Here is a 16,637-nt window from a genome sequence, read left to right as displayed (position 1 = left end):
CTTGACTCTTGAATCTTAACCTCTGGCTCTCCTGTTATTTTAATTATCAAGTTCCGAGTTCCAACCTGTGTCGAAAAATCCGAAGCCATGGCCTTAATAGCAATACCTCCGCAACAAACAACGTTACATGACCTGCCACCTAGACCTTTTACTGCTCCACCATCCAAATTTTCCTTAACCTCTCCTCCTACTCCTAATGCTTCCTCCACCTCCACTGTTACCTTTTCCTATTACCCAACAAAATCAGCCAACTCTGTCTCTGTCAGCAATACTACTAGTACAAGTAGAAGATCGAGTCTCGTTGTGAGGGCCTCCACTTCGCCGTTTAGCCCAAATATCGCTGACACCCTCGGTGATGTTAACATTTTCACCGCCGCTGGTGACCCCGTCTTCTTCAAGGACCTCTGGGATCAGAACCAGGTGTGTATGCGTGTGATTTTGTGTGTGTACATGGATATACTTTTTTGAGTTCCATTTCTGAAGATTGGAGCTTGATTTTTTTTGCTTGCAGGGAATAGCTGTTGTTGCACTTTTGAGGCACTTTGGATGCCCTTGCTGGTAATTACTAATTAGTTTTCAACGCCTGCTTATTGACAATAATGTTTTTTTTTTCTTTAAAACCAAAAAGCTTGACTTTGTTTCTGACTTGTTAGCTATTTTGGTTGTTTTTCTAAGTTGGGAACTTGCTTCTTCTCTGAAAGAAGCGAAACCAAAATTTGACGCAGCTGGTGTCAAATTGGTGGCAATTGGTATTGGCACTCCTAACAAAGCTCGGATTCTTGCAGACCGGGTCTGTTTCTTTCTCCTCACATGTTACCTGAATGTATTTTCAGCACTAGTTTGATACTCTAATTGGCACTTTTGATAAATAGTGGGGGAGGGCGGAGGTGGGGTTTGAACCACGTACATCAGGCACCACAAAGGGTGCCAGATTCACTAGGCTATCACTTAAAACCTCTAATTGACACCTTTTTTTTTTTTTTTTAAAACTCTTATTTATACTTTTAATTTGGAAAATTGGAAGCTTTGTCGAGATAGCTATGTTTTTTGCTCTGAAAATTTGTGGTTAGAAGAATAGAAACCCAGCTGAACTACTCTGAACAAATTTATACTCTTTAATAAGTTAGGTATAAACATATTTTGTCATTGATTTTGAATAGACTTTCTATCCTTCATTTGATAAAATCATTTCCCATTTTTTTAGTTGGATGGTGTCATCACTACTCTTGCAAATAGCACATTCACCATGTTAAGTAGGGGCTTGTATTGTTTAAATGTGCCTAGTATCTTGAGTGTTGGTGCAATGGAAGTGCTTAAGAAAAATGGTGCTAGCCTTGACAACCATAATTGGATAAAAAAAAAATCAATTCCATGGTAGGCAGGGGCTTAGATGTTTCAAAACTAATAAGTATTTAAAGTGCCTATGAATAATGAATTGTGCTTAAAGATCAGGGTGGTTGTCTCGACTCTTTGATATTATTTCTAAGGTAGTGATTTTGTCCTGTTTTGGCATTCATTTAACTTTCTTGCTGTGAAAAAGCATGAAGTCATATATAGCCAGTCACTATCATGTCTTGTGGCTTGCTTGTTTAATAAAACAATGACACTAAAAAATAAGCATGATTGAATGACTATGACCATTGGTGTTGTTCATATGTTTGAAAGGTTTCTTCAAAACTTTTAAGAACCGTATAATGGGCTGAAAATCATCTGGTTTCATCTCATCAAGCACGGCTATTATGGTGGACTCATATCTGTTTAAATAAGCATACTATGTGACATGACAATGGCATGCATCATTAATTGCTTTACTATTAAATGGAGGTTGTTTTGAGCTATTATTACCAATAAAGCTCAGTATTTACAGCTTCTTTGGATGGAATAGAAGAAGAGGAATAGGATTTAATAAACCTTGTTTGGTTGGATGTTATTTAAGGGGGGAGGGGGGGATGGATTTGAAGGGGTATCCCTCCTAACCTCTTTTTTATAAAATATTTTTTTTTAAATGTCAATTTGCCTTTATGAGTCAAATTATATCTATTTCTTTAAAATTAACAAATGAGGACCATAATTGTCAATTTATATAATCACTTCCTTCCCTGATTTAATTTTTAAAACATCAAAAAAGAGGGGAGGGATTTCCATTCCCAACTTAATAAACGTCCAAACAATGGGAGGGGCTAACCATTCCCCTACTCTCTCCTCTCCTTCCCCCTCTTACCCTCTACTCTCCTCTCCCATACACTTCTAAATACACTATTAGTCTGCTTGGTCTAGTTTATAATAAAGGACAGGTCCTAAGGTAAAGTTTTTTCTTTTGTTAATGATCACTGAACACTTGCATGTCTAATTTATCATAGTGAAATTTGTTACAGTTGTTCATTATTTTCATATAGTTGTATCTCGCATCACAATTCTTGGAAAGACGCATCAAGTCACATTTGGACACTTGATTAAAAAACATCATTTTGCTGCACTTCAGAAGTTAATCTAGCATGGTAGCATGTTTCATTTATCATATTGGGTAATATGCCTGCCTCAATCCAACAAAAAAATGCTTTCCTCTTCCTGAAAAATGAAATGAGTTTTTCCTCAAAACAGATATTTGGTCAATCAATGTTGGAGATACCGGGATATTGAAGTTTCAATGACATAGTTAAAATACCAACAAGGCTTTAGATTATAGCAGAATGTTTCAGATTGGAGACGTAATTGCCAATAGATTTTTAATACAATGGAAATGGCAATATTTCTGCTAACACTACTGGCAGATCTGAAGCCATCATTGCATTTTGTTTCTTTTAAGGTAAAACAGTTTTACAGTTGGCCTTTACTTGATCTTTGAAGCTGATTCTTCTCCCTGATATTCAGTTACCATTTCCAATGGATTGCCTTTATGCTGATCCTGAGCGCAAGGTAAAATGTTGTGTAGTAGTACATTATGATTTCCATACGTGATATCTCCTGATTTAGCAATTGTAAAGTCTGACTGAAACGTAATTTATTTCAGGCATATGACATTTTGGGCTTATACTATGGTTTTGGCCGTACATTTTTCAATCCAGCTAGTGTAAGCATTTTTTCAAGCTTTTTGTAAAGTTGTCTCTTCTTGGGAGAGTAGGATTATTTGCGTTTTCGCATGGTGTATAGGATGATGTTTCTGCCTTAATTCTGATGCATCAGGGCAAGGTGTTCTCAAGATTTGAGGCTCTGCAGAAGGCAGTAAAGAACTATACCATTGAAGCCACCCCAGACGATAGAAGTAGTGTACTGCAACAGGTTCAGTTATTCTGTTCAATAATCAAGCATTGACCAACTATTACGTCCTTCAATTTATTTACTCAAGGCATTTGCATGTATTTATTTCTCTGTTTTGTTTATATCAGGGAGGAATGTTTGTATTTAAAGGGAAGCAGTTGCTGTATGCACGGAAAGATGAAGGGACAGGTGATCATGCCCCTCTAGATGATATTTTTGAGGTCTGCTGCAAAGTTCCTGTTGCATAAGGCAGTGCAAGCTTTTGCTTCATATTTGATCCGGTGAAGCGTATTTTGAAATGCTGTTGATAAGTTTTTAGTGGGTGACACTTGCATAATAAAATAATTTCTGACTAGTAGAATCATGGCAGCAATCATATAGTATCCATATATAGGTCTGTATAGCTGGTCAAATGCATATACTCTGTTGTGATTATAATGCTGACCAATAGAACAAATAAAATTGTAATTAACGCTCTGTTTGTTTTGGCGTAAAATATTTGCAGGAAAATATTTTCTTATTTTACAGTGTTTGTTTTGCAGTAAAACATTTAGTCAAAAGTAAAATATTTTTAGTCAATTAAATCAATCTAAGCAAATTTGTGTAAAATGTTTTACACTTAAAATATTGGTAAAATATTTTACAATTTCTCTCAACTCTCACCCAACAACTCTCAAGCTGTCTATTATCCCCCTTTCTCGTTATCTCTTTTCTTTCTCTCAACCCATACCTTCTCTCCCAAAACCTAGTAGCGCCGCCCACCGATCGGCACAACCCAACAGCGGCGCCACCTATCGACTAGAGCCACTCATTAACCGATGCTACCCACTAACAGTGCCACCCACCTATGGTGCCACCACCGATCGACTCCACACTTCTCCCTCCTTTCGTTTCTCTCACAAAGTTCATTGAGATCTGACTGCTAAGCGGTGGCTTGGTTTTTTAATGGTTGCTCTGATCTTGCTGGCGGCTGTTTCGGTCTTGCTACCACTACATTTGCTGGGTTGTTGGATTTTCATGTTAGATTCTTTGTTCGTGGATTTTCTTTTCAGGTTTTTGATTTGATTTTATGGGTGTTTTAGATATGGATTTTTGGGTTGTTGATGGTTGTTTTTTGGGTGGTTGATGCTGATTTGGTAGTTGGTGGTGGTTTTTTGAAGCTTTGGTGGTGGCTGATGGTGGTTTTAATGGCTGTGTTTTGAATGGTTGGTGGTGATTCTGATGGCTCTTGGGTATTTGGGTAGATGATGGTGGCCGATGGAATGGGATAACAGGTGGTTGGTGGTTGCTGTTTTGGTGGTTGGTGGCAGTTTTTTGAAGCTTTGGTGGTGGCTGGTGGTGGTTTTGATGGTTGTGTTTTGAATAGTTGGTGGTGATTCTGATGGCTCTTGGGTGTTTGGGTAGATGATAGTGGTTGATGAAATGGGATTAGTGGGTATATTTTTGCAATGGTTGGGGGTGGCTGGGTATGTGGTGGCTGGTGGTGGCTGATTTATATTTGCAATATTTAGGTCACAACACTTGCCAAACACCTACAAATATTTTACAGTAAAATATTTTACAAGTAAAATATTTACATGTAAAATATTTTACATTTGAAAATATTTTACATCGAAACAAACGAAGTGTAAATGGAATAAACGAATTGCATTAAATAGTGACCTTGTACTATATAGTGTTGTTGCATCGTCAAGAATATCTGCACTCTTACTACTTGGAGGATGTACAAATCACTTAAGATTTCCTTCTAAATACCCATAAATCCTTTCGAGTATGTAACATGTACATCAAACAAGGTACACAACTTGTAGAGTTGATCTCTTTGACGAGCTTAATAATATGGGATGAAGTACCTATAGATCATAAATACGTATTTGAAGTGGTTGTTATATCCCTAAAAGATATCCCTAAAAGATATCCTATCAATCAGTGATTCGAGCTTAAAAAATACTCCATCCAAAGGAAAGATTATACTTCTTGGAGGATGATGAGGAATATTTCTACAAGGCAAAAAAGAAATCAACTGAAGTGAGTTATTTGACTAAACTCCAAACGTTTGACAGGGTCTAGTTGTCCAACTCCAGGAACTCAACCGATAGGGTCGATCAAATGACCAACTGATAGGCATCCTAGTCATCCAACAACCCAAGTAGATGGATGACCCCAAACATAGTCTCACAAATGTACAACCCGCCTTCCACTCCAAACTTGTGTATGTGGAAAGTCTAATGCATGAGAGCCGTCATGTCGCCAAGGAGTGCTCATTACCTATGGGTCATCAGGTACCTTTCCTGACACCATGCGATACAATCCACCTTGATAGTTGTCACGTACCCAGGGGTTGTTAGGCACCCTCATTGACACCATGCTATACAATCCATCTTGACAGTTGTCATGTATCAAGGGGTCGTCAGGTACCCGTCCTGACTCCATGCGATACAATCCATCGTGACAATTATCTACTTTACCTTTTGAGTTCTTAAAGTCAAAGTACAATCAAAATCTAAGTTAGCTTCTATTTGTAATAATATAATTTTACACCAAGTGTTCATTTTAATGCTAAATGACTTATTTATAATATTTAGGGCGAAAGTTAAGACGATCACCTTATCCTTACTATTAGTGACTACTAGCTGTAAACCCGTGCGAAGTGTAGGAAATTTTGACATTGTTTTTAAAAAGTATTTTTTTTTTTTTGATAAGTGAAAGAAGAAATAAGTACATGGAACTTATAAGTATTAGTCTTAAACTCAAAATTATATAATTGTTTTTCTAATGGAGTATAATTGATATAATGAAATATATATTTTGTAAGATAAGCGGTCAATAATTGTTAACCTGAATTATAAACAGTTTGTTTTTATAAATCCCATTTATAAACAGTTTGCTTTTGTAGGGATCAGGGCCCAAAATTATCTATTGGGCCTTGGCCGAGGACATTAGTTGGTCTGAGGACAAGTATACAGTAGTGAGGGTGTTAAGCTTAAAGTCCTATTCATATGTTGCAAATGGAAAGGTTGGGGAAGGCGGTTCGAGGAGGAGTATCTCCTGGGATAAACGAAGTACAGACCAAATGTATATCCTATCGTTCAAAGTGACATTCCAGGAAGTTCCATTGATAGGGACGTGAGTTATGAACGTATAGGGAAGCTTAGAAATATCTAAGAGAAAACTGTTACTACTTCATTAAATGCTCTATAGCTAACCCTCTGACCACATTAATGAGGAAGTGATATCTGAACAGTGTTTTTCAGTCTTATAGCTACCCTCGAAGGCTTCAGAAGGGTGCTGATAGGATAAGGATCAACATGAGCAATCTGCTATTCACATGTAGGGTAAAAATGAGAAGAAAGAGATAGTATAAATTAGAGGGAAGACCCTAAGAAAGAAGGATCGGAAATTTGTAAGAGAAAGCATTATAGCAGCTTGAACCATATCAGTAATCATTTTCAATCAATATATACTAGAACATACCTCCTCGGATTGTACCGAGGACAAATTTACTTAGATACCTCCAGTCCATTTCTGTTTGATTATTCATTAAAATCCATTCTAACTGTTATCCCATTCATTAGAGCCTAGTTTTCTAACTCACTCTCTACAAATTCATTGTATTGGGCTTATTGGGCTTGGATCCAATCATACCTTAGGCCAAGGATCCAAAACACTTCCTTACAGCTTTTATAAAAACTCAACTTAATCAAGACAAAACTTTTTATAAATGTCCATGTTTTTAACTTGAATTGTTGTAGGAAAGAGAAATGAGACCATGGTCAAAGAAACATTTAGATGTTTACATATGAACATGATTTAGCTTGCAATTGATCATATAGTCTATGCTTTTGTAAAAAAAAGTTATGTAAATTATGTAAATATCTAGATCATGTATATGCTCATATGCTAAATCTGGTTTGACAACATCGTTTATTTTTGTAATGCCATGGAATAATGAAGAATCACTTCATTATGTTGAGGTACTACTTGGAATATCATCTTAATTTCTAGGCTAAATTGTAAATTACACCCCTAAAGTTTGGAGGTAATTGGGTTTTACTTCTTGGATTTTACCCCCTATAGATTTCTGAATACATTAAATAATTGTAATTAATTAAGCAAATTTGGAGGAAAAAAGGAGAAGAAGAAGAAAGAGACAAAAGCTAAATGCAAATTACCCTATTAAAGTGCCACATGGCAGATCTTCATGCTCTCCTGCATAGGGTCTTTGCTTTTATATATAGATAAATTGATGATTGATTTCCGATACTTAAGACCGAGTTACATGCTAGTTCACTATCAACTATGGTGACGTAACATTTGTAAAGCAATCTAAACAATAAAACTTCTATAATTAATTCTTAACTAATAGCACACCCATGAGTTGTGCTTGATGATTTTTTTAGGGTGGTCTCATTAAATTTATTTTTTAAAATTTGGACTAATTTAATAAAGAATAATGTATTTCATAATCATTTTTTCATTTATTATAAGAACAATCACAAATGTAATATATATATATATATATAAATAATTTTTCGTACCAAAATGAAGAGAATACAATTTTTCTTAGAAATTTAAAAGGTAAGTTAGTGAAAATATTTATTTTTTAATAAACTTTATTTATAACATTTTGTGTATCATTAAAAGTATATAGAATTTGGAAATTATTCTTTTATTTTTAAACAAACTTTCTCAAACCTAGATTTTTCTATCCTACAATCCAAAACACCGAAAAATATATCTTAAAAATTAATAAAAGTCAACAAAAACTTCAATTCAAAATAAAAAAGAAAGGGAAAAATAGAACTCACGTCAAAGTCAAACTCTTTCTCCCGAATATGTAAAACATATTAAATGTAATGTGATTGTGGGTTCTTTTTCTTTGACAGCACACAGGCCCAAGCAAAAACAAGGATTTTGGGCCTTATGCTTAAGTTTAGTGGACTGGACTTGGTTCACCGCAGCTAAGTTGGGCTGATTACAAACCAAGTTATGCACAAAACATGGATCCTACAATACATACACACTAACACATAGAAAATATATACGTATTGCACAATAAGGAACAATAAAGAATGATATAAGTAAAAGGAAAGTGAATATAAAAACGTTAGGGATCCTTAGGATAATAGAAAATGCTTCATTATTTTCTTAAGTTTTTAATGCATTATGCTCTTATTGCACTAGGATATATTACAAGGTCTAAATAAGTTCAAAAATCACAGACTTTGATAGCTTTTTAGGCTTCCAAGACTTGTGAGATTTGAATTCCTTTGAATCCAAGTGTATTCTTTAGTGTCTGTCTCAGGATCCTGGACGGTGTTTTCCCTCTCTTCTCATTTTTTGAATTCTGAAGGAGTTTTGTAAATGATCTTTTCTCTTTGATTCACTATTGCTGAATGTCTTTCACTGTTGGCTCCCCCTCCTTTTATAGTCCCCTCTTAGGGTTTTTGGTGTACCACTGATTCCCTCAATTTGTTGTCCTGGGTACTAGAACCAATGTTATGTCAGCAACATTGGTGGCTAGCCCATTCCTTATTTTCTCACTATTTCCCCCCTTTGAGGTTCCCTTTCCAAACGTCCCTAGCTGACCTTCCTCTTTTGGGAGGTCCTAAGGGCTAACTTCCAACTCTTCTTTTCCCAAAACTTCTAGATACTACTTTTTAGACCCACTTTTTGGCTACTTTACCTTTTGTCATTTTCTCAAAATGGGCAAATTCCTTTCTGATGAGTCAGAAATTTACGATCTTCATTAAGATGATAATGTCATTAACCAAGAGACAACGTCAGACATTTATTACGCTCATTGATGACAACACATAACGGACGGAGCAACGGTCACAGAATGAGCTGTGAACTTCAGACAAAGATTTTGTAATGCATTAGTCGTTGAACATAAATACAACAATTCATTGCCCATTGATTAGGCACTTATCTATAAAAGAGAAGGTAACAGAAGTTAAAAATACACACAAAATACTCTACAAAATCACTTTCTAGTCTATTTCTCTTTAAAATCTTTCTCCCTTACTGACTTAAGCATCGGAGGCGGTTTAGCTAACGCTAGATCGGTGTGTTACTCTTCCACCCAGTTCATTTTGCAGGTTTTTCCTCCAACAGAGACGACCCAAATCATAGCTTCGTCCATCTGCTACTACGAGGAGCTCAACTATTGATTTTTTGCATCATCAGTTTGGTGTCGTCTGTGGGGACGCTAATCATTCAAGCCATATTTCCTAGTGACAAAAGAGTTCCTCGAAGTGCGAGATGGAAGCAAAGATTGCACCTTAGCCAGACACTATGCAACAACAACAAATCCAAGCCCTCTTGGCTAATGTGGAAGATCTGACTTGCTAGAACAAAGAATTGCGAAAGACAATGGAATCCTAAAATGCAAAACGTCGGCGAACAAGTGAAAACTAAAATGAAGAAGAATCAAACTCTCAAGCTAACAGGCGAGACAGGACCTCAGGAGAAGATTCCACCAGGGTGGAGAATGAGGTTCGCAACATGAGGAAGGAGATGGACGAATTGAAAAGTGCTATGAAGGACAAAGGCGGAGAGAATCTGGATGGGATGATTTGAAGGACGGACTCACCATTCACTACTGAAGTACTGAATCGTCCCCTTCCACCAAAATTTCGTCTCCCACAATTGGATTCATACGACGGTTCCAAGGATCCCTTGGATCATATCGAATCATTCAAGACGCTAATGCTATTGCAGATGACCCTAGACGAGGTGATATGTAGGGCATTCCTAACAACACTGAAAGAAGCAGCCAGGGTATGGTTCAGCAAGATATCCCCAAGAACTATTGCAGATTTTGAACAACTCAGCAAGGGTTTTGTTCATCATTTCATTAGGGGGCAAAGACACAAAAATCCAACTAGCCATCTTTTCAACATTCAATAAGCAAAAGGAGAATCACTAAGACAATACGTCACGTGATTCAATAAGGAGTTGCTACAGGTAGATGAAACTAGAGATCAAGTTATCTTAACAAACTTCTAAGCAAGGTTGCTGCCAGGGGATTTCTTCTTCTCAATCACTAAAAATCCACCAAAAACAGTCGTAGAGTTGTTCCGTAAAGTTCAGAAGTACATGAATGCAGAAGATACGGTGCTCACAAAAGAAATAAAAGGAAAAAGGAAGAGAGACAAAGGAACAAGCAACAATCGCGATAAAAAGAATGAGACACAAAGTGTTAGGCAAACCATAGGGAAAAAGAAGGAACTTCTAAACAGGAAACCCAAGTTCATTAACTCATTCCTTTAATAATGCCAATTGAGCAGGTCCTTATGTAGATAAGAGATGATCCCTCCCTGCGATGGCCAAAGCCAATTAGCACTCCAGTAGAAAGAAAAGACAAAAGCAAGTACTATAGGTTCCACTAAGACCACGGGCATCATACTGATGAGTGCAGACATTTGAAAGACCAGGTGGAGACTTTAATCTGGTAAGGGAAGTTACAGAAGTACGTCAGAAAGACGGAGCCCTATAGGTACCAACGAAAGGACTATCAGGACAGAATGCCAAAGGTAGGAGATAGCAAACCCCCTGTAGGAGAGATAAAAACGATCTTGGGAGGACTAACGGCAGGCAGAACACTGAAGTCCCTGAAAAAAGCACATGGGAGAGAAATAAACAGCGTCCATTCGCGGCTCCCTCTAATGAAGATGCCAAATAATGATGAGCCTAATGTTATCTTCTTAGAGAAAGACGGTCGTGGCATCAGGCAACCTCATGATGATCCATTGGTAATCTGCTCAGGGTAAAAGAGTTCAACATCCACTGGGTGCTTATTGACAATGGAAACTCAGCAGATAACATTTACTTGCCTGCGTTTCAGCAGATGAAATTGGATAAGAAAAGGATTAGGACTTTCACCTTGCCTTTAGTAAGCTTCACAGGAGATAGAATCGTCCCTAGGGGCATCGTCACCCTAACTGTAATTGCATGAACTTATCCATCATAGGTCACCAAGGAAATTGATTTCCTCAAAGTTAATTGCCCTTCAACATATAACATCATCTTGGGAAAACCTGCACTCAACAGACTAAAAGCAGCAACGTCAACGTATTACTTAAAGGTGAAGTTTCCAATAGCCCATGGGGTAGGAGAAATCAAAGGAGACCAAGTATTGGCAAGAGAATGCTACCAAGCTGCCTTAGCATCTGGAGAGAACCACACCTAGGTGATCAATGAACCAGAGCCCATTCCCTAACTGTCAAAAATACCACAAGAAGTTGAGATCATCCCAGGAGGTTCGACGAATGTATTGAAGATCAGAATAACACTCCTAACTTCAGAGCAGACCAAGATGTTTTCGCTTGGAAACACGAGGATATGCCCGGGATTGACAGGAAGATCATATAGCATCGTCTCAATGTCAACCCAGAATGCAAACCTGTACAGTAGAAATGGAGAATATTTGCACCAAAACACAACAAAGCTATAATTGCAAAAGTAGAGAAGCTACTAGAAGTTAATTTCATCAAGGAGGTCTTCTATCCAGATTGGCTAGCAAATGTGGTAATGGTAAGGAAGAGCAATGACAAATGGAGAATGTGTGTCGATTTTACAGACCTGAACAAGGCTTGCCCAAAAGATAGCTTCCCCTTGCCGAGGATTGACTAGCTGGTAGACTCAATTGTTGGACACAAGCTTTTAAGTTTCATTGACGCATTTTCTGGATACAACTAGATTCCTATGGACGAAGACGATCAAGAGAAGACCTCGTTCGTTACCATCCAAGGGTTGTACTGCTACAAAGTTATGCCATTTGGACTGAAGAATGCAGGAGACACCTACCAAAGATTGGTGAACCGTATGTTCTCTCACCAGATTGGAAGGAATGTGGAGGTGTACGTACATGATATGCTGGTGAAAAGCAAGGATGAAGCCAACCACTTGGATGATTTAAAAGAAACCTTCAGCATACTACGTAAGTACAATATGAAATTAAACTCTGCAAAGTGTGTTTTTGTTGTTGCTTCAGGAAAGTTCTTGGGATTCATGGTGTCCCAACAAGGTATAAAGGCAAATCTAGACAAAATGAAAGCAATAATTAAGGTCAAATCACCAAAAACAGTGAAGGAGGTGCAGAGCTTGACAAGAAAAGTTGTAACCCTAAACAGATTCGTCTCTAGGGCTACTGACAAATGTATGCCATTTTTCAAGGTATTGAAAAAAGCTTTTCAATGAATTGATGAATGCGAGGAAGCCCTTGCAAAGTTAAAGGAGTATTTGATGAAGCCACCTCTGCTAAGCCCCTCGGTGATGGGAGAGAAGCTATACCTTTACTTAGCAGTATCCAACACAGTAGTAAGTTCGGCACTGATCAGAGAAGAAGGAAATGTCCAGAAGCTACTCTATTATACCGGCTAGGCATTCTAGGGAGCAAAAGCGAGCTACCCAAGGATGGAAAAGATAGCTTTCGCATTATTGGTCGCCTCCAAAAAACTTCGTCCTTACTTCCAAGCACACCCCATTGTCGTCATGACAGACCAACCCATAAGAAAGACGATGAACAAGATAGATGCAACAGGACGACTCATTCAATGGGCAATTGAATTAGGCCAATTTAACATCGAATATCGGCCTCAAGCAACAATCAAAGCCCAAGTGCCAGCGGACTTCATTGCAGAATTCACTTACCCCTGTAAGGAAGAAGAACCCCCTATGGAAACATGGACAGTCCAAACTGATGGGTCAACCACGAAAAAACTGGGAGGAGCAGGAGTAGTTCTCATATCACCAGAAGGAGAAACGTTGAAATATGCAATCAGATTGCAATTCCCAGCAACAAATAACGAGGCAAAATGCGAACCACTACTAACAAGGCTAAGTCTAGCAAAAGCTCTAGGTGCAAATGGTCGTATTGTCCAAGCTGATTCTTAGCTAATAATTGGACAAGTGAAGGGAGATTACTAAGCCAAAGAAGAAAGAATGCAGAAGTACTTGAAGATCGTCCAATGACTATCACAGCATTTTGACAACCTAGACTATATGCAAATCCCTCGGGCCAAAAATGAAGAATTTGACTTCCTAGCAAGATTGACCTCGTCAGACGACTACAATGTTCCAAACTATGTATAGAGATAAAGGGCCAACCAAGCACAAAAGGTGAGTAGGTTCTAAAGATAAAAAAGCAGGACGAGTGGATGACTCCCATCATTTATTACTTGAAAGAAGGATGGCTCCCTGAAGATAAGGTGGAAGCAAGGAAGATATAGATCAGGGCAACCCGCTTCGTCATCATTGACGACATGCTGTACAAACGAGGATATTCACTCCCCTATCTAAGATGTGCCAGCTCAGAAGAAGTGGATTATGTGCTTCGTGAGATGCATGAGAGAATCTATGGAAATCACATTGGAGCAAGATCTTTAGCAGGAAAGACGTTCAGAGCAGGATATTATTGGTCAACTTTACAAAAGAATGCAAACGACATCATCAGAGCATGCAATAAGTGTCAACGCTTCGCAAAAGTCCAAACGAGACCAGGAGAGACGATGACACCCATATCTTCACCATGGCCCTTTGCCCAATGAAGAATTGACATTATGGGCCCATTCCCTCTAAGGAAGGAGTAACTCAGATTTTTGATCGTTACAATTGATTACTTTACAAAATAGGTAGAAGTAGAACTAGTGACAACAATAACAGAGGATAAAGTCACAAGCTTTGTGTGGAGAAACATCATCTATAGGTTTGGAGTCCCACATGTCATAATATCAGACAATGGAAAGCAGTTTGACAATCCCAAGTTTTGAAAATTTTGTCAAGACTTAGGAGTCAAGAACCACTATTCTTCTCTAAGACACCCTCAGGCCAACGACCAGACAGAAGTAACGAATAGAAGTTTGCTCAAAATTATCAAAACTCGGCTTGAGGAGGCAAAGGGGGCATGGCTTGAGGAACTAAAAAATTTCCTTTGGGCATATAGGACAACCACAAGGGTTTCAACAGGAGAAACACCATTCAGATTGACATTTGGCACTAAGGCCGTCATACCAGTGGAAGTGGGATTGACGAGCTTCCGAGTCAAAACTTTTGAAGACCAGAGGAACCAGCAGGAGCTCAACGGTGACCTAGACATAATTGATAAAGTCAGAGAAAAAACTATGAAGTGAATGGCTAAACACAAGGAAGTAATGACCAGATACTACAATAGAAAGGTTAAGGTAAGAAGGTTCAACACAAGAGACCTCGTCCTTAGGAAGGTATCATAGGCAATAAAAGATCCATCCCAAGGAAAACTAGGACCAGCCTGGGAAGGCCCCTACGAAGTAATCCGTCACTCTAGAGAAGGCTCCTACTACCTAAAGTCTTTAGACGACCAGGAATTGCCTCAACCATGGAACATAGAACACTTGAAGAAATACTGCCAGTAAGGAATGCTTTACATTTTAAGTTGCATACTCTTTATATCAGTATGTACGACAGTTATTACTTTTGTCATTCATAAGATCAATAATACATGAAAGCATTATCCATGCATATTTATCATTGATTATCTATGAGTTATTTATCAATGAACATATGTACAACACCTAGGAGTTATCCTTGGGAGACATCCCAAGGATCTCCGTCATTAAAATTTCAAATCAAAAGCTGTCCACACACAGCCAATGACATCATTGCCATCAACGTTGTTAATGCACAACTACCAAAGTTGACTAAATCAGAGCTGTTTAAACACAGCTAATAAGATCTTCATTCAAGCACGAATAAAAAAAAATTGTTAACCTAAAGACGCTCCAATACCATGACTTTAAGTCACGAGTATAGCGCAATATCATCGTTCAAACATGACTCAATAATTGCTATTCAAACACAGCTAAAAAATACTAAGTTGTTCAAACACAACTAAGATCGTTATTCAAACATGATTCAATAAAAAGCTGTTCAAACACGGCTAAAAATTACTAAGTTGTTCAAACACAACTAAGATCGTCATCCAAACATGACTCAAGAAAAAGCTGTTCAAACATAGCTAAAAATTACTAAGTTGTTCAAATACAACTAAGATCGTCATTCAAACATGACTTAATAAAAAGTTGTTCAAACAAAGCTAAAAAATGTTAAGTTGTTCAAACACAACCAACATCGTCATACAAACATGACTCAACAAAAAGCTGTTCAAACACAACTAAAATACTAGATTGTTCCAAACGCAACCAAAATTGCCATTCAAACATGACTGTTCCAACATAACTAAAGAAGAAAAGCTGTTCTAATACAAGCTTAGTATAAAAGAGTTGTTTCAGCACAACTAGCATTGTCATAAAAGGTTGTCCAAACATAACCTAGCGTAAAAGGAGTTGTTTGCTACGACTAAAAGCACAAGGTCCCTAAACCTATCTACCATTGTCAAAGAGATTGTTCAATTGCCCAAAACAACGGGCCCAAAGAAATTGTTCAATTGCCCAAAACAACGGACCCAAAAAATGAAGAAATAAAGATTGAGGAGAGACAAGCTCGTCAAAATCTTTGACGGACTCCAAATATTCATTTACTTTCTCAGCACAATGCTGATACCTCTTCTTTAGACGAGGACGTTGGGAAACTGCAAATGAAAACACAACTATGTCACATACTAGTGTCACTCTTAAAAGAAAAGAAAAACAACAGAAAGATGAGAAAGACGCACCGGACATAAGAACTCCCCAACTATGAAAAAACTTGGGGGCTTCGTTCAGGTCCTCACCAAGGACGAACTCCCAACCACTTCTAGAAACAAAAAAGAAGTATGGCTTCCAATTTTGGAGAGATGACAGGTAATCGAGTGTCAACCTAGAAGCCTTATCCCATGGCTTAAATTCATAATAGCCGGGGTCCTTTGACTTTCTCAGACAATAAAAATGAAGAAATTCGTCCTTCCTGATGACATCTCCATCATTGGCAGACATCCACACTACCATGTAAGAGATGATGATTTGCCAAGAGTTGGGCATTAATTGTGCCAAAGCAAGATGCAAATTAGAAAAAAGTTCCCTAACAAAGGGATGAACAAGGAAACGAAGGCCACTAGTAAAATTGGCCTCGTAAAAACAAACCTCGTCAGCATAAGAGTGACAGGCTCTCTGTTCGTCATTTGGGATACTAATTTTTACGGAATCAGGGAATTGAAACCTATCCCTGATCTGTTTTTTGTCCTTTCCCGTGAGGGAACACGAAATTGTCCAAGCTTTATAGAGGGTGGAAGGAGAAGTAGCCTTCGAAATCACACGGTCATCAGACGAGGATAACCCCGTCTCCAGGTCACTAGACCTAACCTCAGACATCTTTAACGACCTAGTTACCTTAGTAGAATGAGAAGCTAGAGGGAATAATGAAGAAAGGATAAATTTGTACGGACAACCGTCCCCCACGAA

The 16,637-nt window shown here is 38.0% G+C and overlaps 1 protein-coding gene across 1 annotated transcript; it reads left to right on the top strand.

Annotated features, from left to right (window-relative positions):
- On the top strand, nt 1-3,778 carry LOC115993941 (thioredoxin-like protein AAED1, chloroplastic). The gene is made up of 7 exons (XM_031117944.1): nt 1-420; nt 512-558; nt 676-790; nt 2,872-2,916; nt 3,011-3,070; nt 3,184-3,279; nt 3,387-3,778. Exons 1-7 carry the CDS (start codon nt 88-90, stop codon nt 3,504-3,506), a joined length of 816 nt encoding a protein of 271 aa, XP_030973804.1. The 5' UTR covers nt 1-87; the 3' UTR covers nt 3,507-3,778.
- Nucleotides 3,779-16,637: the final 12,859 nt, after the last annotated feature.

This window comes from Quercus lobata, chromosome 6, assembly GCF_001633185.2.
Source record: "Quercus lobata isolate SW786 chromosome 6, ValleyOak3.0 Primary Assembly, whole genome shotgun sequence".
NCBI classification, from domain to species: domain Eukaryota; kingdom Viridiplantae; phylum Streptophyta; class Magnoliopsida; order Fagales; family Fagaceae; genus Quercus; species Quercus lobata.
Note: the sequence above shows the minus strand (reverse complement) of the source record. Positions and strands in the feature narration are given on the sequence as shown.

Bases quoted from the DNA above. Each gene is read 5' to 3' on its own strand.
- LOC115993941 (XM_031117944.1), top strand. From the start codon at position 88: ATGGCCTTAATAGCAATACCTCCGCAACAAACAACGTTACATGACCTG. The intron at 559-675 runs GTAATTACTAAT...TGTTTTTCTAAG, and splicing joins CACTTTGGATGCCCTTGCTG to TTGGGAACTTGCTTCTTCTC. The intron at 791-2,871 runs GTCTGTTTCTTT...CCTGATATTCAG, and splicing joins CTCGGATTCTTGCAGACCGG to TTACCATTTCCAATGGATTG.